General features: G+C 43.2%; 1 protein-coding gene across 1 annotated transcript in view; it reads right to left on the bottom strand.

The window, feature by feature from the left end:
• The window catches only part of TRMT2A (tRNA methyltransferase 2 homolog A), a 42,525-nt gene that overhangs the window by 5,770 nt on the left and 13,196 nt on the right, over positions 1 to 23,559 (bottom strand). The window contains exons 3-10 of the mRNA XM_066603455.1: positions 16,573 to 16,681; positions 14,129 to 14,310; positions 12,192 to 12,306; positions 11,999 to 12,114; positions 9,071 to 9,182; positions 8,102 to 8,224; positions 4,681 to 4,756; positions 3,083 to 3,199 (exon numbers count right to left, since the gene is read on the bottom strand). Coding sequence (XP_066459552.1) covers positions 3,083 to 3,199; positions 4,681 to 4,756; positions 8,102 to 8,224; positions 9,071 to 9,182; positions 11,999 to 12,114; positions 12,192 to 12,306; positions 14,129 to 14,310; positions 16,573 to 16,681 — 950 coding nt within the window. The remainder of the gene's footprint in view (positions 1 to 3,082; positions 3,200 to 4,680; positions 4,757 to 8,101; positions 8,225 to 9,070; positions 9,183 to 11,998; positions 12,115 to 12,191; positions 12,307 to 14,128; positions 14,311 to 16,572; positions 16,682 to 23,559) is intronic.

The raw sequence follows: 23,559 nt of genomic DNA, 5'->3' as shown, positions 1-23,559 counted from the left end.
GGTAAACTCTGTGCTTTCAATGTATAAACTGACTTATATGGCGAGGGGATGTCCTGAGAAGTTTGACAAGGTTTGGGGACACTGGATGAACTGTCCGGCAACAGAAGCAGAGATGCCTGTCTAGATATTGGTAATGGATATGGTGAGGGATACCCGCTTGAAATGATTTACTGTTTAGGCTAATTCTTTTTTTTCTTTAAGAGTCGCGCAGGGTTGTTGTTTAAGGGGGAGGGGGGGGGTTGTTCTATCTATTTTTTTGCCCCTTTTTTGGTTGTTTTGTCTTTTTTTTTCCTTCTTCCTTTTTCTCCTAGTGTCTTGGGGCTCCGGACTAGGAGCTCTCCCTGGTTTTGGTTTGTTCCATTATGAGTAGTTGATAAATGTGAAAATGAACAGCCAAGTATTATGTTTTATGAGAAATGCACACGAATATGCGAGACACTCCGTGTTTTCACTTTTGCCTTTTTTTTCCAGTTCTCATGTACTGTAATGTATCAGCAAGGTGTGCATTCTTTATGATGTCTGCTGTTACTATATATTTGTCTTTTGGCTAAATAAACGTTCCTTTAAAAAAAAAAATGTTAACTTCTTTTGGATCCAACTTTTATGGTGGGACCAGGATTCTTTCCATTTTTTTTTTCATCTGACATTCTAATGCTCAGTACCCATTGGAGCGCTAACCTGGAGGACCCAGCAGAAGAAGGTGATCACCATCTTATACAACAATATCATGTGAGCAGGGCACCTATTGTCTGACAAACACTTAAAGGGGTTGTCCCGCGCTGAAACGGGTTTTTTTTTTTTTCAACCCCCCCCCCCCGTTCGGCGCGAGACAACCCCGATGCAGGGACCTAAAGAAAGCTTACCGGAGCGCTTACCTTAATCCCCGCGCTCCGGTGACTTCTATACTTACCGGTGAAGATGGCCGCCGGGATCCTCTTCCTCCGTGGACCGCAGCTCTTCTGTGCGGTCCATTGCCGATTCCAGCCTCCTGATTGGCTGGAATCGGCACGTGACGGGGCGGAGCTACACGGAGCCCCATAGAGAACAGGAGAAGACCTGGACTGCGCAAGCGCGGCTAATTTGGCCATCGGAGGGCGAAAATTAGTCGGCTCCATGGGAACGAGGACGCTAGCAACGGAGCAAGTAAGTATAAAACTTTTTATAACTTCTGTATGGCTCATAATTAATGCACAATGTACATTACAAAGTGCATTATTATGGCCATACAGAAGTGTATAGACCCACTTGCTGCCGCGGGACAACCCCTTTAAGGCTGATTTACACGTAACGATTATCGTTTAAAATTCGTCCAAACGACAGCTTTTGAGCAATGGCCTTTGCATGAAAAATGTGTGCCCATCGTGCACTTACTGTGCACTCTTCATCCATCGCTGAGTTCAGCTCAGCATAAAAGCCGTCATCCCTGATAAGAGGGACGGCATGCTGTGTTCTCCACGGGCAGCCCTGATAGCTTTGTATGCAGCTGACAGCCCGCGCGGGAACAAAAGCAATGTATTTAGAGAACAGTTCACCGGCTGTTCTCTAAATACATGCAAATGAAGCTAGTTAGCTACTAAAGGGCTGATTAGCCCATTAGTACCTAATGCAAAATGATGGCTCAAAACTGTCAGTTTCTGATGAATTTTGAGCGATCATCTTTACGTGTAAATGGGGCTTTAGAGGAAGTGTTCCGCCTTTTTTGGAACGTTGCTATTATGTGGCAAAGTCATCTATTATGAATAATGGCAAGCACAATATATTTCTTTAAAACAATATCAAAACTATAGTCTATTCTTAAACACATAGGGGTAGATTTACTCATTTTGTCAACGGGCACCTTTACATGGACCAAATATTGGCCAAAAAAAAAGAAAATCAATCACTGAAGCAAGCGATTTTGACTGAGCAAGAAATTGCTCATTAGTTGCTTCACTTCACTAAAACAAAGAGACTTCTCGTTAAGCGTAAACAGGCAGTTGTTGATCTTTAAACGACTGCCTATTTACAGTCAATGCAGGCGGGCATCCGAAAGAGATCTCCAGAGCACTCCACCTTCATTCACTGAAGGCTGTTACTTCTGTGTGGAAGCAGAAGAGAATCATCCAGTGTAAAAGCATCTTGATAGACAGTACAAACTTAGACAGGTGGTTCTAAAATATGTCAGATTTATTAGCTGCTACTGACAAAAAGATAACAGCATCCATATTTGCAAGCAGTTTGTCATATGTCTTTTGTTGTATGGGGATAGTTTGGAAAATTTTGTTCCATTTATAAAAAAAAAAATAAGATTTATTACAATAACTCATGCTGAATAATAGATCTTCAGCACCTTTAGGCCGGCTGCACACGAACGGATTTACATTGTGGAATCAACGGTTGGTGCCGTTACATCCTATGGAAACCCTCTGCTTCCTGCATACTTGAAGAAATCAATTGCGGTTTGAAGCAGAGGAAAAATCACAGCATGTTCCATTTTTGTGCGGGCTCCGCACGGACGGCTTCCACTTAACTCAATGGAAGCCGTCCGACCCACGGCCTTTCCGCAAATATATTGTGTAAAGGTCGCGGGTACCTGCATCATTGCCTAGTGACGGTGCGGGAAAAGCAAAGATTTAAGAAAAAAAAACCTACACTGCACATGTCTGACGACAAGCCGTGTGGACCATCCGCAATACAGGAAAAGTGGTCAAGAAGCATATACGTGTGGGCACAGGGTCGGATTCCATTGTGGGCTCCCACATGCGAAATCCAACCCATTGGTGTGCAGCTGGGCTAAGACATATTTGTCTAACTTCATGCAACCTATTAGTTGGCATAGTTTGTGCCAATCTTTGTGCATTTTTTCTTATTTAGGCCACACGCACTTTACACAGACACCCCTTTTTGATGCACTTAATATTTTTTTTAAATTCTATAACAGATCATAAATGTGGTGCAAAGCATGTAATAAAGTTTCCAGTGCAATTTGCACCAGAAAACTGGTGCATTTTCAATATTAAATCTGCCCCATACACATGTACTAATATGTGACCCAAACTGAGTAACTAGTTATTGATCAGAAATTCTGCAGATTTGTACTTACGAAGTCCAGCTCTTGGTGGGTCAACTATAGCGACCGGACACTGCCCAGCATAAGAGTTTATAAGCGTAGGGAAGATGTCTTCAGCTTTGCCACATCGAAATTCAATATTGTTCAGGTCTGCATTAAAGCAATAACATGCATATTGTACATATTCAGGCTTCTGTAATTAGTTTAGATAAATATACTGCACTTCAAATAGAGCTAAATTTCACTTTTTAAGGCCTCCCTCACACAGACGTTTCTGTACAGCGTGCAGAGCTGCGCTAAATTTTGTACAACACTCCCATTCATTTCAATGGGGCTGCTCACACAGGCATGAAAACGCAGCGTTGTAGATGCTGCGCTTTGACAACGATGCATGTTCTATCTTTAGCCGTTTTCAGCCCTGCATCGCCCATTGAGATAAATAGGCAGCAGTTTCATCACTGCTGAAAACGTGGCACAACTTGGTAGCACGTTTGTGGCAGCGATTAACGCAAGCAATAGCTACACTACCTAAAAAAACAAGGAATACTCACCTAGCTGGCATTGTTTGGGTCCCCACCGCTGCTCTCCGGAGCCCAGGGCAGATTGCCGGGCACTTGTCAAGCCGACAAAGCATCTATTGCTAGTGACAGGGATTGAAATCCCCGTCTCCCAGTGAGAGATTGCTCTGATTGGTTCAAGAACACCAGCGCTGCCAATCAGAGCTGGCGGTCGATGCACCAACCACAGACATTCAATGACTGGCTGCGATTGGCTGACACTCAGCGGACTCAGGCAATCAGAGCAATCTCTTGTTGGAGGCAGGGTCTTCAAAGTCTTTCACTGTTGTCAGCGATAACAAGTGCCTGGAGCTCCGGAGAGCAGCATCAGGAACCTCGACAGCGCCAGCTAGGTGAGTATTGATTTTTTTTTTTTTATCATGCTTGGCTGCGTTTTCAGCTGTGCTGAAAAAGCAGCAAAAACTTTGTAAAAAATGCATGCCAACGCTGATCAAACCACTGCTTTTTTTTGTAAACGCCTGTGTGAGGGAGGCCTTAGGCTGCTCCTACACATGCATTATTCGAGCAGCGTTTGACAGCGGTTTAACATACCCATCGTTGTGATGGGTGGTGAGGTACGATGAAAAGCGCTAAAACGCATAAAAATAGAGCAGACGGTGCTAGAAAATCGTGCTGCTAGAAACTCTGTGTTTGAGCGCAGGTCTGCAAAGCCCCATTGAAATCAATGGGAGCGTTGTACCGCAGTGTACTGAACGCCAAACTAATCACGGTACAAAAGTGTCCAGTGTGAGCGGCCTTATTCATTTTACTTATGGAGCATTAAAATCCTAATACTTTGTGACACAGTGCTCCTCAACAAGTTCTAGTGACATCTAGTGACATCTGCACATGAATAATGTGGACATAAAGTAGGAATTGAGAAGAAGCTGAACAAGTAACACAACATTCCAATAAAAAATATGATGTTAACAAAAGTGTAAGTGTGAAATCACAGATGAGGCAAAATAGAACTTTTTTTTTTATTATAGCACAATTTACAAGAAAAAAGGAAGAAAACGTAAAAAATCTGAAAAGTGACAAAGTGCAAATAACAGCACTTTGTAAGGCTCTTACCATTGATCTTGGCATTGGCTTTGGCATCTGAAATGGCTTCCTGACACAGTTCAATCCCCACAACCTTCTTCACTTTCTTTAGCAGGTGAGAAAGAAATCAAATCTTATTAGTGTAACTATACATAAAACAATCTCACAACATACAAATCTGTGGTTGGTGGCACCACTACACGGTAGATATCTTCCCATCCACAGACACTTCACCATACTCCTCATTTCATTTACAAAAATGTAACAATTGGTTAGCGGCCAGGAGCCTTTCCAATATGAAATGTTTTCCATGGAAAATTCTGCTTTAGACAATCTTTTTTGTGATGGTGCCCTGTGCAGAAATTATTTAGGTACCCGCAGTTCCTGCACCACAATTATCGAAGGAAGAATATTAAAGGCGATGTCGCTGTCGAAAATGTTTTTAAAATTTTCTCAAATGTAGTAAAAATGAGAAATAAAACCGCTTTGTAAGTTTTATTTTCTTAAGTGTTTTTATATATTGCTCTTATAGAGATCTGTATAGTACACCTCACCCAGATATCATCTCTTCTTGTTTTTCTAGTGTCATCTCTCCCCTTCCTCTAGTATCATCTGAATCCTCCACTATTCTCTCTCCCCGGTTTCATTTTTCTCTCTCCTAAAATTCTCTCCACACCCAATATCATTTCTTCCTCAATCTATCTACCTCTCTCCAGTATTATCTCTAAACCCCAACATCACCTCTTCCCACTATGGTTTATATCCTCTAGCATCATTTTACCCCCATAGCAACATCTCCCCTCCCAAATAACATCCGCCAGCAGACTATCACCATCTCATCCCCACAGTAATCTCATCCAACAATGTATATCTCTTCCCTCCAAGTCCCCCCCCCCCCCCCCACACACACACACCCACCCACCCACAGTAGAACCAAATAACGCAAACACAACAGCACTTGTGTGTACCTTATCACATAAGGGAGGCTCCTTTCGGTGTATGTTGCGAGCTCCCAAAAGGAGTCTGGATCCGTGATCCCTATAAAGTCCGGCAGGAAATGATGTGTTGGAGCCGCAAAGCAGGGTACCCAAATATTATGACATATTTGTGTACCCTGCTTTGAAGCTCCAACACATCATTTTCCCACACACAATATATATCTTCCCCTGAGGTGCTTGTTTCTTCCCCACAGTATTTCGCTCTCCCCTAGTATATAACTTTTCATTCTATTGTATATATGTCCCCTCCCGTTAGTATATCTCTCTCCCACAGCATACATTTCTTCCCCCTTATAATCTCTCACTTTCCCCAGTGCAGGGCTGACTTACAAGTTGGAGACCAATGCCCTGAATGACCGCACATAGCTAAGACTGGCCATGAATCAAAGTCAATGCTGTTGCATTGCAGCTCATACGTTGCCATGACCCGACAATTGCATCAACTTGTGAGACACAAAGTGACCGCACTGACTTCTACTACTCTATGATGAAGCAGGGCCACACTACACACTTTGGCTACAGGATCTGTACTGCAGCCAAATACGATGTAGCCGTAGTTTTAATCACCAGTAGAGGTTGCTTTGCCCTCAGCCCAACACTTGGCCTGAATGATGCACTGGGTTGACTGCTCAGACTATTTATGGACATCTGACAGCTTTTAAAGGGCTTGTTTGATCAATTCCACTTCTTAAAAAGAAGCTGCAATTTCAGCTAACGTTTGACATGTCATAGAGACACTTCAAAAGTATTGATCAGGGGGGGTCCTCCTGCCAAGACCCCCGCGGATTGCTAGAATGAGGGTTCTGCAATGCTCACCCGAGCACTGTGCCACCTCGGCTAACTTCAAAGGTTTTCGGCTGCCTCAGGCTGCTGGAGACGGCCCACATGAAGGGCTATAGAAAACGCTATATACTTCCACATGTCTGTCTTCCACTTCCATAGGGTGCCTGCACACGAACGGAATTTCCAGCGCGTTATTTTAGGCACATTATCTGCCCCAGACCGCAGCCAATATACTCCTATGAGGATCCGCAGTTGTCCCCAGACGGACGGATGTGTATCGCGTTTTTTCACACGCGTGAAAAAAATCTGCGACCTGTTCTAATTTGGGTCGGATTCTGCGCGTGAAGCCTCCAATACAAGTGAATGGGTGCGTTTTTTCACGCAGTACATCCGCAGTGCAGCTGCAGATGGAGTCACTGGTTGCTATGACTACAGGAAGTAGGCATGGTAGGAGGCGTCCCAACACACAGCAGAGCTTCACAGGCAAATTTGTAGAGGGAGATAGGTAGTATTTCTTGCCAATGCAGGATGTAAGAATGCAAAATGTGTAGTAATGAATTCCTCTTGTGAATTTTTTTGCAGTGACTGAAATAAAGTCACGCTGGAGAAGCGCCGGAAAAAAGTTACATGGATCAACCATGCCCACAAAGACATCAATAATTTAATGGTGCTCGCACAAGCAAGAGGGACAAAACGGAGTCTGGGTGTTGGTTTTTAAGCTGTTTTCCAAGGAATGGGCAGTTCTCTAGGGGTTGGGTTTACAATAAGGGGTGTCTGCTTGTTTTTCTGCGCGTTTTTTTCCGCAACACATCCGCGTATATCCGCGCGTGATTTTTCACGCATCCGCACCTATCCGCAAGCACATTTAGGTACCATACGCGCGTGAAAATCCGCTAGCGGAATCCGGAACGCTCGTGTGCAGGAGGCCATAAGCAACCGAAAACCAGAAAAACATAGCCAAGTGGGCACAGTGCTTGGGTGAGTGCGGCAGGCCCTTTATCAGTGGGGTCTCGGCAGTGGAACCATCTCTAATCGATACTTTTAACATGTCTCTATGACATCTGTAAGTGTAGTTACTCTTTAAATTGTGGCCAGCTCACTGGGTCAAACTTCAGAAACTCTCTTTAGCAGCTGTTATCACCAGGGGAAGTAAGGGTCCTTTTCAGAGGAGCCGATTCTTGTTTTAACGAGCTGGTGTCGTCACCGCTAACTCGTTCACACTCATGCAGCCTGTTTAGACAGGCAAGTGCATCGTTGGCTCATTCAAACAAGAATCATTCAGTCCCTGTACAAGTGAATGAGAGGGACTGAATGATTGCTCTTTAAATAACAAGAAAACAATGATTTTTAGGCCTGCATAAAATGAGCGACGAACAAAGTGTGAAGATTCTCGTTCATCCTTCAGTCATTGGTCGTGTTTAGACCGAACGATTATCGTTCGCTTTTGCTCGTTTGAACGATAATTGTTCTGTGTAAGAGCATACTAAGTTACAGTTGACAATATATGGATGAGCAAAGTCCACGTAAGTGAGACTCACTGTTTGTTAGCAGCTATGTACTCTGGCTAAGAGAGTATGTTCCTACCTCCATCTGTGACACCTATATGACCAAAAATGCTAGGTAAAGGTGTTATCTTTACCCCACTTACACTAATATCATGAGTAACTTACCTTTGCTAAAGAGATTCCAATCGTTCCTGTGCCACAGCAAACATCCAATACAGTACTGTTGTGGTCCAGCTGAGCCCAGTCTGCAATGGCTAAATACAAAACCTCTGCAGCAAGTGTGTTAACCTGTGGGTGCATTAATAAGAATAGGAGATCTACAGGTATCTTCCACTCAGTTTTAAATTTGAAGTGCAAAGAAGCCTTAAATAAAGTGCTTTCCCAAACTGTATTCACAAACTTAATATATTCATTGAGGGGTATCATGAGTATTTTGGCCACACAGTTTTGTTTCAGGAGTTAATGCAATTTAGAAGAGAAAAAATAAAATGTCATATTTTTGCAAATATGTCATTTTAAAGGCAGTTTTTTTTCTATAGTGCACATGAAAATGAGGATTTACACCCCAAAATGGATACCCGTTTGTCCCGTGTTCAGAAACATACCCATTGTGGCCCTAATATTATGTCCGTATGCACAACGGGCCCAAACCGAAAGGAGCATTACATTACAGGTTTGTTTTTTTAAACTTTAACATGATCGCCATTATCCATTGGATAACAGTGATCACGTGATCGTAGACCACTCACTGAGGCCCTTGGTAACTGCTCCAGGCTCCCGGCTACCTTTAGTAGCCAGGAGCAAGGAGATTGAACATTTTCGCAGGCCCTCCCCAGACTCTGTGCTTGCGTCCGCCATTTTAGCGATGGGCGCATGCGTCGAAACTGGAGTAAGGTCCCGGGGGACTTAGGTACGTAATTTTATCTCCCCTCACGGATATGAACAGTGGCCTACAACAACTAATATTTCAGCTCTTAATATTCTGGGGCTGTTTCGCACAGTAAAACATCAATGAGCAACAACTTCAATACTCCTTTGCACTTGTTTTCATAAATTGCCTCTGTGTCATGATTAGTGGCACTCTTGGTGTACGCTTCGATGCCCTTTTACAATAGCTAGATTCATATTTTCTACCTGAAAGAAAGCATGGGGTGAAATCCGAAATGTTAAGCCTAGCAGTTCTTCATAGATATAGTGGTCTCCAGTCACATGTTCCACAGGTAAGTCTTCCAGGCTTGGGGATTTTCTGCAAGAAAAACATTGCCAACGTATAAGATTTATTGCTCCCGTTCCACTGACTGAAGCACCATAGTCAAGTCATATAGCTCTGTGCATGCAAAGCCATTATAAAATAAGTTATTTCTATTTAGTAAAAAAAAACCTAATTGCTGTAAATCAGTGTGTGGTCACCTTTTTTAAAGGATATATATTTGTACACTAAAATAATTTTTGCAATTGGAACTAAATTAAAAGTTTTTACCCGTTGCCTTCTTACAACCGTGTTACTGCAGGAGGAAGACAGACGTCTCTCTGCAGCGCCGGGAGAAAGAACATGTGACCGGCTTCATTACCCCTCGTGTTCTTTCTTCAGCGCTGCGGGGAGTCGTCCGTCTTGAAGTACGGCCGTCTTCTTCCCGCAGGAAGGGCTCAGTCACACGGGCACATCGGCGCCTGTGTACGGGTGCCGATGTACCCGTGTGACTGAGCCCTAAGCTGGAGGTCTGAATTTCTTGCACAACCCATCAGTCCTACTTACTGACAGATTCTGCAGCTGGAGAGAAATTGTCACATATAAAATGTACAGCCAGGAATGGGGAAGACTGAAGTTGTCCTGGACCTTTTATAACACAAGTAATGATTGTTCTTCTGTAATTCAGCTCAGACGTCTGTGTGGGCAGAGCTGCTGGGACCGAGCTGCTGTCAGTGATATGAGCCGAGTCCATCTGGGAACATTATAGTCTTTGTTTGACAGCTCTTTGCCGCCACTGACTGTAGTCCCACTGCTCTCTGGGCAGCAGCCGCAGAAGAGAGAGCTGTCAAAAAAAGCTATAATGTTCCTGAATAGACAGTGATGTGAACCAGGTCCCCATGGCCAGCGGTCGTCATTACAAGCAGAAGCAGTGCTGGTCACACAGACAGCTGAGCTGAGTTACAGAATAAAAGTATTTAAGTTCTCATAAGAGGTTCCAGGACAACTTAAAACTCGCTCTTCCCGGCAGTACATTTTTATATGTGGCATGACGCCTTTCCTGCTGTAACTGACCCATGAACTGACTGACAGGTTTTACAAGAAACCAGTTTATAGTGTACAGCTGGCAGCCGGCGGCCAGGGAGTGACGTTTCTGTGCGGGGCTCTGCAAGCCCCGCACAGAAATAGAGCATGCCGCGGTTTGTTTTCTGCGTGTGATTTCGCGCAGACAAACTGCGGCCGTCTGCATAGGATTGCGTATTGTAATGCAATCCTATGCAGGCGTGTACTGGCGGAAACTCTGCAGGGAATCCCGCCGCGGAATTTCCGCCTATCTGCAGTCGGCCTAAGGCTTAATTCACACTAGCGTTTAACCTCCATTCCGGCTTTCTGTTTCTCTTTTCCATTTTGGAGTAGAGAGACGGAATTAAAAGGCTCCATTTTCATCACCATTGATTTCAATGGGGTTTTAAAAAAAAAAAAAAAATGGAGAGCAAACTGTTCCGTTAGGTTTCCGTTTTTAATGAGACAAATAGTGCTGCAGACTGAGCTATTTCTTCCATTTACAAAACAGAAACCTAAGAGAAAGGAAGCAAACGGAAAGCTTTCAGTTTTTTTTAAAAGACCCCACTGAAACCTTTGGCGGTAAAAACGGAAACATTTAATTCCATCTCTCTTCTCCAGAAATAGAGCAGAGAGACGAAAAGCCTGAACGAAGGATAAACTCTAGTGTGAATCAGCCCTCATTGTGAATTCAGTCCACTTGCCATGTGTCTCTTCCCATCTCACTGTCTCTTTCCTGACTATCATTACAATGAATGTTAAAGGGACTAATCACCAACATTTTTGGATTAATTAAGACCAGATACTGAAACATTTTCCATTTTTCCAATTGTGCTTTTTCTGACTGTAGAAGTTTTTGTTCTGTTGTCTGTACATGACTATGGGGGCTGCCGTCTTTTCTGAGCTACATTTAACAGCATTAAGAGCATTTAGAAGATATGCTTTACAGCAGCTTCATGGGCCATTCACACAATGGACAGTATAGGGGCCATTGATTTGTATGGGAGACAGTTCTAGGCATATGCTCTGTGACTTGTGCAGAGGTCATTTTGCAGGGACGTGGGGGGAGTAGATAGTCACAGCGTATCACCAATTTTGAATGGTGGATCCTGTCTTATCTATATATAGGTATTTCCTTTGACTGCTGCAAAACTTACTCTGGAGATCAGGAAGTTGCAGACTAGTATTCGGCTTTGTAGTCAGTGTGAAAAATGCAGGATTTTAGGATTTATAAAAAAATATATAGATTGTAACTAGAGTTGAGCGAACGTACTCTTCCGACCTTGATGCTCAGTCGAGTATTAGCATACTCAATGGTGCTCGCTACTCGAGCGAGCATCACGCTGTGTTCGACCCCGCCCCAGTTTTGGCCCCTCCCCGCTGCGAACGTCAACAGACGTTTGTGGCTGGGAGAGAGAACGAACACAGGGGAAAAAAAAAAAAAGCTCGGCAACCGGGAGGTCCCATACAAAAATGCTTGAGTCTCCCATTGAAGTCAATGGGGTTCGTTACTTGAAAAGAGCTCTTGAATTTTACTAAAAGCTCGACTCGAATGAGGAGGACCCGAGCATTTTGGTGTTCGCTCATTTCTAATTGTGACCAAAAAAAAATGTTTCAAAAAATTCTTAAAACATGTCTTAACACAAAAATGTGATTTACAGAATAGGTCATTTTCTGATGACACATTGCCTTTAACTGACAGCTTGTAGTCTATTCCCAATGCTACAGTGAAAACCAACTCAGGTAAATTTAGCAAGACTGATTAGCAAAGAAACCATAAATTAAGAGAATGTCAGTATTAAAAAACATACCTTTGTCCTTCCTCCACAAAATAAAGTGAGGTGATCCCACTATCCTTTCCTGGTCCATCTGTGAAAAACGTTGCTAGGGAAGTCTTTAACTCTGCCAGAGCCTCCTTGCTCAGTTTCTGTGGAAAAATGATTATTTCTATATAAAAAGCATAGCCTATACACTGTAACAGCACACAAAGGAAACAGTGTATACCTGCGGATGAAAATACACTATGGCCATGACGTGACCTTTTCTGCTGCTCCTGACAGTAAGCTGCTTCCAGTGGCCTTCATAGGACTCTGGGCTGTAGACTACATATGGGGAAGCTCTGCAATAAACAGACAGGTACATGAAGACAGATATGTATGAGGCCAACCTCCCCATAGTACAAACACGTTGGAAGGAAACTAATGACAAAACTGATCGTATACTTTACTACAGGAACATTTTTGTGTCGATGGGCATCAATCGTGAACCGCGCCATGAAAAAAATAAAAAGACAATATTGCATTCGGTATTTCTCTGTCTATCAACATCAGGCTAATGCATAAGGCTAGCTGGATATAACTGATCTATACAAACCCCCACTCCCACCCTTCCTAAAATGAACTTGAAATGTAATCTGTAGAGCAGAATTGCCCTATACGAAAAAAGAACTGCCTTCAAACTAGAAAACAATGTTATAGGGCGCACGTGCACGATTGGGCATGGCAGATGCATTGCTGTTTAGCTCCGCACTTCTCTCAGGCATTTCAACCTTACAAACAGCTATAACACTGACCAAGGACTTCAAAGTACAACCCATTTGTCCATTAAACAATAGAGCCTCTTGCAGATGGACAAAGGACACTCCAAGAAGGAAAGACAGTCAGCATTACAATGTTCGCAATGCTGAATCGGGAGCCTGAGGCCGCTTTCACATGGCCAAGAAAATCGCACGAGATTTTTGCTTTGCTGGACGCACAAATCTTGCATGAATATGAGTGGTTAGATGCGGGAAACAAATTGCGGCACATCCTATCTTTGAGTGTGCCCTCGTATTGCCCACTGTTTTCAATGGGGCTGGTGGCAGCATTGCAGCACATGCTAGGTACACGTTGTGCGATGCGAGGTTTCCCCGTTGAAAACAATGGGAGACACTCCCCGAGCTCTACTTCCACAAAGTGACGGGAGGCGGTTTTAAGATAAAAACGCCTAGCATCCGGGGGAAAATTGCATGTTGACGAGTGTTATTTCGGGTAGTGATTCACAGCCTGATATACCACTCACCCATGTGAAAATAGCTTAATGCAGCAATGCCAACACAGCCTCCTTCCCTGGCAGCTTCAGAGCACTACAAAGGGCAGCTCATTCGCCATCTCCACTATCATCAGAGCACCCCATGGACTCATAAGCCAACCTCTCGTAGTACCATGATAAGGCTGAGCCGCTTCCACTGGCGCCCCTTACCTCTCCCACCGGCAGCAATACTGACTGAGACCAGTATTCTCTTGTGTAGCCAGAGCTGTGAAAGGCATGGTGACAACATTATGCACCAAAACCTCTGCTATATATCCGGATTTGTAGAAAATGGGCTTCTAGATGGAGACTATTGAATCGAAGCTGGACCCAGCAATTATCTGAGTTAACCAGAAGTCTACACTCCTAGACAAGCTTCAGAACCAGCCAGTTGTGGCAAATGCATGTATAGGAGACCCGGAAAATCAGTCTATGAGGTACAATTTTAGGCTTGCTCATGAAGTATCTAATCCCAGATGTTCCAGAGTCGTATCTCAAAAGAGACAGTGCTCACAGGGTTCCAGTGGCTTTGTGTAGACATGGCCTCCCCAGTAACATCAAGTGAAACTACATTACTACTCTCTCTAGCGCCCTCCACCATTCAAATATACAGGTCTTTACACCCACTTCTCCAAGTTCTATGCAAATATGGATAACTACTGTTGGACTGAATTTTTTTTTGTGTAAAACCTTAAAGAGAAAACAAAAAATCTATTTGAATGAATTTGCCCTATTGACTGAAAAATATGAAAATCCACAGCAGACCTCGCAAGGCTCAGTTGTCATATCCATGTCGGAAATATCCAATGTGAATCTGACCTTAAAAGCCAGTGTGAACATAACCTTTAAACCTTTTAAAATATTCATGCTACCTAATATAATCTTGAAAAGCCTTCACAAGCTTCTTGGTGACAGAGGGAATGTGAATAGTATCAAATGGCTCCACAACTGCACAAGTTCCTCCTTTGTATTTTCCCAGTCGAAATCCGACAGTCTTGTCTTCGTTATCTGCACCAGCACCAATCAGAAATTCACATTTGTTCCTATACTCTGTCTGAGAGAAATAAAATACAACTTATGAAAAGAACTAAAATATCGCAGAGTATTACATACTTTATACATAAAGTAGTGCTGAAGCTCACTTGAAAATGCACTACAGATGCACATTAGCACAACACAGTTTAACATTGAAGCTCATTTTGGACAATTTTGCTTCTGCCCTAAAAGTTCTGGCATGATGACCTGGAGGTACTAGTTGACTGTAGACTTAACTGGAACAATCAATGCCAATCAGCTGCTGCAAGAGCAAATCAAGTCTTGGGGTGCATTAAAAGAGGTATAGGGGCGAAGGACGAGAACATTATTCTACCACTATATAAGGCACTAGTCAGGCCCCATATGGAAAACTGCGCACAGTTCTGGTCACCAGTGCTCAGGAAAGATGTTACAGTGCTAGAGGGGGTTCAAAGAAGGGCAACTAAACTAATACATGGAATGAGAGGACTGGAATACCCAGGGAGGCTATCAAAATTGGGATAATTCACCCCAGAAAAGACAGTTATGGGGCAACCAAATAACTATGTATAAATACATTAGGGGACAATACAAGGATCTCTCTCATGATCTGTTTATACCTAGGACTGCAACAGTAACAACAGGGCATCCTCTGTGTCTCGAAGAAAGCAGGTTTCATCACCAACATAGAAGGGGGTTCTTTACTGTAAGAGCAGTGAGACTGTGAAACTCCCTGCCTGAGGATGTAGTGATGGTAAAAATCGATAAAGGAGTTTAAGAGGGGACTAGATGTCTTTTTAGAGCGCTATGATATTACAGATTATAGACATTAAAATACCAGAAGGGTTGTTGATCCGGGAATCTTCCAACTGCCGGACTTGGAGTCAGGTAGGAACTTTTCAAATGTTGATCCGGGGATTATTCTGACTGCCATTATGGAGTTGGGAAGGATTTTTTCCCCCCAAAACGGAGCAAATTGGCTTCTGCCTCATTGGGTTTTTTTCCCCCTTACTCTGCATCCACAAGGGGGGGTGGAAACAGGCTGAACTGGATGGACATTTGTCTTTTTTCAGCCTAGCATACTACGTTACTATCTCCCCACACAGTCACAGGAAGCTCAGGTATGAGGAGTTCTTTGCTCAGGTTATCACACATAGTTGCTGTAGGCCAGGTACACATGCAGTGGATTTTGCTACAGACTTTGCTATGGACTTCACCATGGATTTCACCCTCTGCAGTGCAAAAGGTTAACATCCACAGCATGTAAGCAACAGAATGAGCACACTGTAAATGTGAAAAATCACAGTGTTTTCTAATTTCTTTGTGGAAATTTTCTGTTACATGTGGATGGCCTTTTGAATCCACTTGAATTGTTCTATGAATTTACCATGTTTGGATAAAGCCTTACGGTGGGCATAGACATCAGTTTTTGACATTCTGTGTCAGGAAGAAAAGGATAGAGGTCTGTGCTTTTCTTTCTCGCACAGAATTCCTCTTGGTCTGTGTTTCAGCAGTTTTCTTTAACGGCTGAGAGGTTTTGTCAAGGAGTTCCGCTTTCAGGATATTCAACGGACACCCTGACGGGATTCCTGGGTGGAGGTGAAAATGAGATGTGAATAGAGCCTTACTCTACCATTTTTCAAAATGGGGGGAAAAAAAGAAAAAAGGGATTAAACTTTTTCTTACCTCTTGATAAGTGGTGCTGGAAGTGTCAGGCAGCCACTCATCTCCTTTCATCCATATAAAAAAAGGGACTAGTGGGCCAGCTATAGGTTGTTCCATCAGAGACCACCTCCTTTCACTATGCTAGGCATGGGGCAAACAGCTCATCACCCCAGGTCCCACAGCCCGGCAAACAACCGGGGTAAGCTGTGGCCAGCCAGGCATCTTCCCAAGTGTAGCTGCTGCAGGGTAAATGCAGTATGACATGGCAATGAATGGCTATGTTGAAATACATGGATGGCCCAGTCTGCGAGAACGGAAACTTTCCTTCTGGATCGTAGAGTAGGGTCCTATGAAGAAGAACCCACTCTATGAAGTCCACATGCCCTAATGGGGCATATATGAACGGGAGTTTTGTTCTTGGCACATGCATTTTCAGTGTATTGCTAGTTGAAGAACTTTGCAAGATGAGCAGTGTAACCGGCCAGGATGTTTACTCCGCAGGGATAGGACACCTCCAAAATTCAGACCCAGGACACCCCATGTATATCACATAGAAGCGGGTGCGCTCTGCCAATGTTTTATTCACCTTTTGTTGTATTGGTCCGCAGCAAAGTCATATGAGATGAAGAAGAATTACCTGAACTGGGGAAGGCCTTATTTCTTCCAAGGGGCAGCAGACTTTATTGTATTTCTGCTTTTGCACAAATAGCCATGGTAATAGAGCCTTGTTATTGCTTCCAATTTCCCTGGTGAGGAAAAATAAAAAAATCAGACTAATACAAACAAACATGTCTTGAAACGTTCAATGTATGCACATTAATAAGGCCGCTCTCACACAGCCCCCTTTTTTTAAACACTGCGCTAATCACGGAACACTCCCATCGATTTTAATAGGGTTTTGCAGATCTTTTTATTAAGAAATGCTAAATAGAACACATGTCTGAGAAGTATATCTATACAGATTGTTTAAACATACGGGAAGAAACGTACATTTAGGCCTCATGTCCATGGGTAAGCATGGATTCCAAGCGTGGAATCCCGCAATGGATTCCACCTGTGCCCACAGCCATGGATATTTTCTTACCTGCCCGGCTATGGTGCGGGTCTTCTCCGGCCCAGACGGATTTTCTTTCTTCTAGACGGCCGACGTGCCGCGCGCATGCAGAGGGCATTTTTTTTCAACTCTCCTGCTTTCCCGCAGCACATCCACAGTGACTTCAATGGAGGCTGGCTGTACAGGAATCCCCAGAAAATTGAGCATTCTGCGTTTTTTTCCCCATGCGTGCGATCTGCACGCCGGGAAGAAAATGGCAGCCGCATGCTTTTAATTGTTTTGTGGATGCTAATGCATCCTTATGGACAGCTTGATTTGCAGACCTCCCGCGTGGGTTCCGTAAATCAAATCTGCCCATGGACATTGGGCTATATTATTGAGACATTCAGGTCTCGCAGAAGATACAATCTGTCACAGTTTAAAATGGCTATGAATGTTTTCATAAATATTTAATTCTTTTAAGCACATCATAAGACAATGATGATGTCAATAACCATAAAAACAGTAACCTATAAACCAATAAAAGGGGGGGAGGTAAGGGTGGGAGGGGTAGAGAGTAGAGATGAGCGAGCGTACTTGGCCACGCCCCTTTTTCGCCCGAGCACCGCGATTTTCGAGTACTTCCGTACTTGGGCGAAAAGATTCGGGGGGCGCTGTGGGTGAGTGGGGGGTTGCAGCGGGGAGTGAGGGGGAGAGGGAGAGAGAGAGGGCTCCCCCCTGTTCCCCGCTGCTACCCCCCGCGCTGCCACACCTCCCCCCGCCGCCCCCCGAATCTTTTCACCCGAGTACTGAAGTACTCGAAAATCGCGGTGCTCGATCGAGTAATTACTCGAAACGAGTATACTCACTCATCTCTAGTAGAGAGTCAACTACACTGGTTCCTAATAGATTCTGACTTGAAGACTTCCTATTTGTGAGCTATTTCCTCCATAACTGTATGTGAAACCCTCAATGGATGAGGGGGATGTGTTTGAGTTGAATGGAAGTGGGGTATCAGATTTATATTATTGAGACCTTCTGGTTATCTTTTAAAATCAATCCATGGTGACCATATGGTTAGAAATGTATTTCCTCAAGGCGGTATATTTGGTGTGTTTTGTTTTTCCATTGGGTTAGTGAAGGGGATTCTTTGTTCCACCACATTAGAGGGAGGAGTAGCTTGACTACAGATAATAGGATTGTTAGCAGGGAGTCTTCTTGGTGTAAAGTTTTTAGATGGTTGCCACAGTAATACCTCCTCAGATGCTCATTTTAATGAGGTCAAATAGATTTTGTTGATTTGGCAAAATATTTGTTCAATACGGATCTATCCCTGGGCAATTCCACCAAATGCAGAGGCGGGTGCCCCCTTGGTGGCCGCATCTCCAACAGCTAGAGGAGGGTGTTAAATTCAGTTTGAATAGTTTATAGGGAGTTTTGTACCATCTCGTAATAAGTTTAAAAGACTTTTCTTGAATGCGGATACATCTTGCGAAACCATGAGTTTTGCTTAGGATTTTGTCTGTATTTTCTTTAGACAGGGGGATGTTTAATTCTTTTTCCCATTCCCTTAAGTACCACGGCTTGTGCAGGGCCGAGTCTAGGAGTACTCCCTTACATGGCTTAGAGATTACTTTTTTACAAGGTCTGGGGAAAGACAGATAGGTTTCAAACCATGGTGGGTCTCTTAGTGCATTATGGTAGCGATCCGGAAATTTTGTAGTTTATAAAGATTTAACGCTTCCAAGAAATTGAGTTTGTAGTTTGGGGCGAGAGGTACAATTTCTTCTAATTTTGTAGTTTTAGGGCCTTTTAGGATTACATACACTACCGTTCAAAAGTTTGGGGTCACATTGAAATGTCCTTATTTTTGAAGGAAAAGCACTGTACTTTTCAATGAAGATAACTTTAAACTAGTCCTAACTTCAAACAAATGCACTCTATACATTGCTAATGTGGTAAATGACTATTCTAGCTGCAAATGTCTGGTTTTTTGTGCAATATCTACAAAGGTGTATAGAGGCCCATTTCCAGCAACTATCACTCCAGTGTTCTAATGGTACAATGTGTTTGCTCATTGGCTCAGAAGGCTAATTGATGATTAGAAAACCCTTGTGCAATCATGTTCACACATCTGAAAACAGTCTAGCTCGTTACAGAAGCTACAAATCTGACCTTCCTGTGAGCAGATTGAGTTTCTGGAGCATCACATTAAACGCTCAAAATGGCCAGAAAAAGAGAACTGTCATCTGAAACTCGACAGTCTATTCTTGTTCTTAGAAATGAAGGCTATTCCATGCGAGAAATTGCTAAGAAATTGAAGATTTCCTACAACGGTGTGTACTACTCCCTTCAGAGGACAGCACAAACAGGCTCTAACCAGAGTAGAAAAAGAAGTGGGAGGCCGCGTTGCACAACTAAGCAAGAAGATAAGCACATTAGAGTCTCTAGTTTGAGAAAGACGCCTCACAGGTACCCAACTGGCATCTTCATTAAATAGTACCCGCAAAACACCAGTGTCAACATCTACAGTGAAGAGGCGGCTGCGGGATTTTGGGCTTCAGGGCAGAGTGGCAAAGAAAAAGCCATATCTGAGACTGGCCAATAAAAGAAAAAGATTACGATGGGCAAAAGAACACAGACATTGGACAGAGGAAGACTGGAAAAAAGTGTTGTGGACGGATGAATCCAAGTTTGAGGTGTTTGGATCACAAAGAAGAACGTTTGTGAGACGTAGAACAAATGAAAAGATGCTGGAAGAATGCCTGACGCCATCTGTTAAGCATGGTGGAGGTAATGTGATGGTCTGGGGTTGCTTTGGTGCTGGTAAGGTGGGAGATTTGTACAGGGTAAAAGGGATTCTGAATAAGGAAGGCTATCACTCCATTTTGCAACGCCATGCCATACCCAGTGGACAGCGCTTGATTGGAACCAATTTCATCCTACAACAGGACAATGACCCTAAACACACCTCCAAATTGTGCAAGAACTATTTACAGCAGAAGCAGGCAGCTGGTATTCTATCGGTAATGGAGTGGCCAGCGCAGTCACCAGATCTGAACCCCATTGAGCTGTTGTGGGAGCAGCTTGACCGTATGGTACGCCAGAAGTGCCCATCCAACCAATCCAACTTGTGGGAGATGCTTCTAGAAGCGTGGGGTGCAATTTCTCAAGCTTACCTCAACAAATTAACAGCTAGAATGTCAAAGGTGTGCAATGCTGTAATTGCTGCAAAAGGAGGATTCTTTGACGAAAGCAAAGTTTGATGTAAAAACAATGTTATTTCAAATACAAATCATTATTTCTAACCTTGTTAATGTCTTGACTCTATTTTCTATTCATTTCACAACGCATGGTGGTGAATAAGTGTGACTTTTCATGGAAAACACAAAATTGCTTGGGTGACCCCAAACTTTTGAACGGTAGTGTATATTGTCATGGACATTCTGTTCCAGATGTGGGAGGGTGGAGAAGATTTTTCACAGCTGCCAGCCTACCACAGAGGCTGGTGGTGCCACTTTATTATTTTTGTTCCTGCAATTTAAGGCTGAGGGAAACTGGGTTGGTCTAGTTGTCTTACCTAGTGATAGGATCGTCTATCTCCTTCAATTATTTGAAGTCATTTTCCCTATTTTGGGATTGACTTAATAGCAAGAGCTGACTTATCTGATTACAAGTTTAGTGGTTCCTGATGAGGCTACGCCATTGTAGCGGAAACGCGTTGAACCCACGGCAGAATTTATCTTGGCAGTTTGGTGTACTGCATTTTTTGCTCTTGTTGGCTATAGCTCACAAAAAATTGTGTGGAGCTTTAGCTACACTGAAGAGGTCAGCAAGCCATTTGATTCTATTCAAATCCTGGATCAACCGTAGAAAGCGTGTTTGCTTTCATACATATGGCTTTCTGAGACGTTAGGCAGCGTATATCAATGGGAGGAACAACGCACCTACCATAAAGGCGGAGGCTTTATATGTTCCCTACCTATTGAATAGCCGCAGCAATACAACTAAGTTGGGAACATCAATTTAGTGAACTGACCTGTATTCTCTCTCTATCCATAAGCTGTATACGGCTGAACACAGGGATAGAAAATTGGTATCCTTGATACGAAATACCTTGTTGCCTAGGCAGTTCATTTATTGCTTTCCCCTCTTTTAGATAGGGGTTAGGTTTTATATATATATTTTGTTCATGTGTCTAGAATTTAGGATTTGGAGATTAAGAATTCTTTTTATTTTTTATTTGATGAATAAAAGTTATGTTTTAGAGATTACATTAGAACCCTCACTGTGACATTTTAGGGCCTTTTAGGATTACATATATTGTCATGGACATTCTGTTCCAGATGTGGGAGGGTGGAGAAGATTTTTTGCTAATGATGAGAGGTATTAGGGAGCCAGCTGCATGGGGGGAGAGTTTGCCTGTTTCAGAACCATTTTGACGTAACTCTCTCATAAACGCCCTATTGCATACAAGCTACACCAGTCTTCCATTGGAATGTAAACACTCTATTATGGCAAAGGACACTATAGCAGCTTGGAAAATAGTTCGCAAAGCCTACGGTCTACCGTTTAAGATCTCCAAGCATATGGACTTGTGGCAACACCCAGAATTTAAGGAAGGGAGGGAAAATAGAAATTTGGCAGCACAAGGGGATTACGAAAGTCCACCATCCCATCCAATCAGATTGTCCTAGATATAAGACCTTTAAAGAGTTATGCGAAGAACACAATTTATCTTCGTCTCACTTTCTACCATTCGTACAAGTACGTGGCTTCCTCCGGGAAAGACTAGTTGACATAGCCAAGGAAGCAATACTTAACCCAATAGATATCTTGGTAAAAGATTACTCATATAAACATTCAATCTCAAAATTATTTACCAAATTCAGAGAGGGAGGGGGGCCAAAAAACAATTCTAACTCTAACTTATTCAAAAAATGGGCACGAGAGCTCCAGGATCCGGAGTTACCCGAGAAAATGATTGAGATTTGGACCTCTGTGAGGCAGGCGATCAAATGAGAGATGGAGGGAAACCTACTTTAAGATAATCCATGGCGCTATATATGGGTTTGACAAGCCACAAAATCCCAATGGTCTGGCTAGGTTACAAGCTTGCCCTAGATGCTCTCACCCAAAGTCTGACTTCTTACACGGCATATGGCACTGCCCTAAGATTCAAAATTATTGGGTGGATGCGCAAAAACTAATTCAGGATATAGGGGGCAGCTCTTACAGCTGACACCACAAACGTTTATTCTTCACCAATTACCTGACCAGACGAGAAAATCCAAAATGATCCACACTATTTTAATGATCAGCAAGAGGTGCCTCTTAAATGAATGGCTGTCGGCTAAACCCCCGCGTTTAAAGGATATTATACTTCAATTAAAACATCTTTTAAAAGTGGATAGAATAGAAATAGAGAGACGAGTAGAATTCCAAGCCCAAAGATTTTTCAAAAAGTGGAAAGAATTTGTAGAAAAATTTCTTAACCCTCAAGAAATCAAAGAGTGTATGACCCAATTTACTAGCACGTCCTGGTACTACATCCAGAATGATATAAATTAGGAATCCTTAAAGGGGTTGTCCCGAGGCAGCAAGTGGGTCTATACACTTCTGTATGGCCATAATAATGCACTTTGTAATGTACATTGTGCATTAATTATGAGCCATACAGAAGTTATAAAAAGTTTTTTACTTACCTGCTCCGTTGCTAGCGTCCTCGTTCCCATGGAGCCGACTAATTTTTGGCCTCCGATGGCCAAATTAGCCGCGCTTGCGCAGTCCGGGTCTTCAGCAGTCTTCTATGGAGCCGCTCGTGCCAGAGAGCGGCTCCGTGTAGCTCCGCCCCGTCACGTGCCGATTCCAGCCAATCAGGAGGCTGGAATCGGCAGTGGACCGCACAGAAGAGCTGCGGTCCACGAAGGTAGAAGATCCCGGCGGCCATCTTCAGCGGTAAGTATTGAAGTCACCGGACCGCCGGGATTCAGGTAAGCGCTGTGCGGGTGGTTTTTTTAACCCCTGCATCGGGGTTGTCTCGCGCCGAACGGGGGGGGGGTTTAAAAAAAAAAAAACCAGTTTCGGCGCGGGACATCTCCTTTAAGATTAGATGACAGGACTGGGGGGAAGACGGCTGCGAGGGGGATTTACCATGGAAGACTGAATGTTATAGATATATTTTATGTTATTGCCTTTGCATCATTGTAGTAATTGTTGGGGAATTGGGGGAGGGGGGAATAATGGGGAAAATGGAAGATATAGGTACGAGTAAGGTAAGATATATACACTGTAAACACTGAACAGAGAATTAATGTGAATATCTAATGCCAATGTCATTACTGTAATGAAAATGTGTCATTTTATGACTAGGATTTTCTGTGATTGTTATGACCTGCTCATTTATGATCTTCTTAAATGCCAATTAAAAAAAAAAAAAAAAAGGGAGTTGAAAAATAAAATAAATCAATCACAGCATGCTCTATTTTATCGTGTATTACACGCGTAAGGGCCCTATTGTTCTCTATAGGTGTGTATAATACGCAATGCATATGCAAGCACTAGTGTAGCAGTTGCATTTTTCACACATGT

The sequence above is a fragment of the Eleutherodactylus coqui genome, chromosome 5 (genome assembly GCF_035609145.1).
Source record: "Eleutherodactylus coqui strain aEleCoq1 chromosome 5, aEleCoq1.hap1, whole genome shotgun sequence".
In the NCBI taxonomy this organism is placed as follows: domain Eukaryota; kingdom Metazoa; phylum Chordata; class Amphibia; order Anura; family Eleutherodactylidae; genus Eleutherodactylus; species Eleutherodactylus coqui.
The sequence above is the reverse complement of the archived record's forward strand: the minus strand, read 5'-3'. Positions and strand labels throughout refer to the sequence as shown.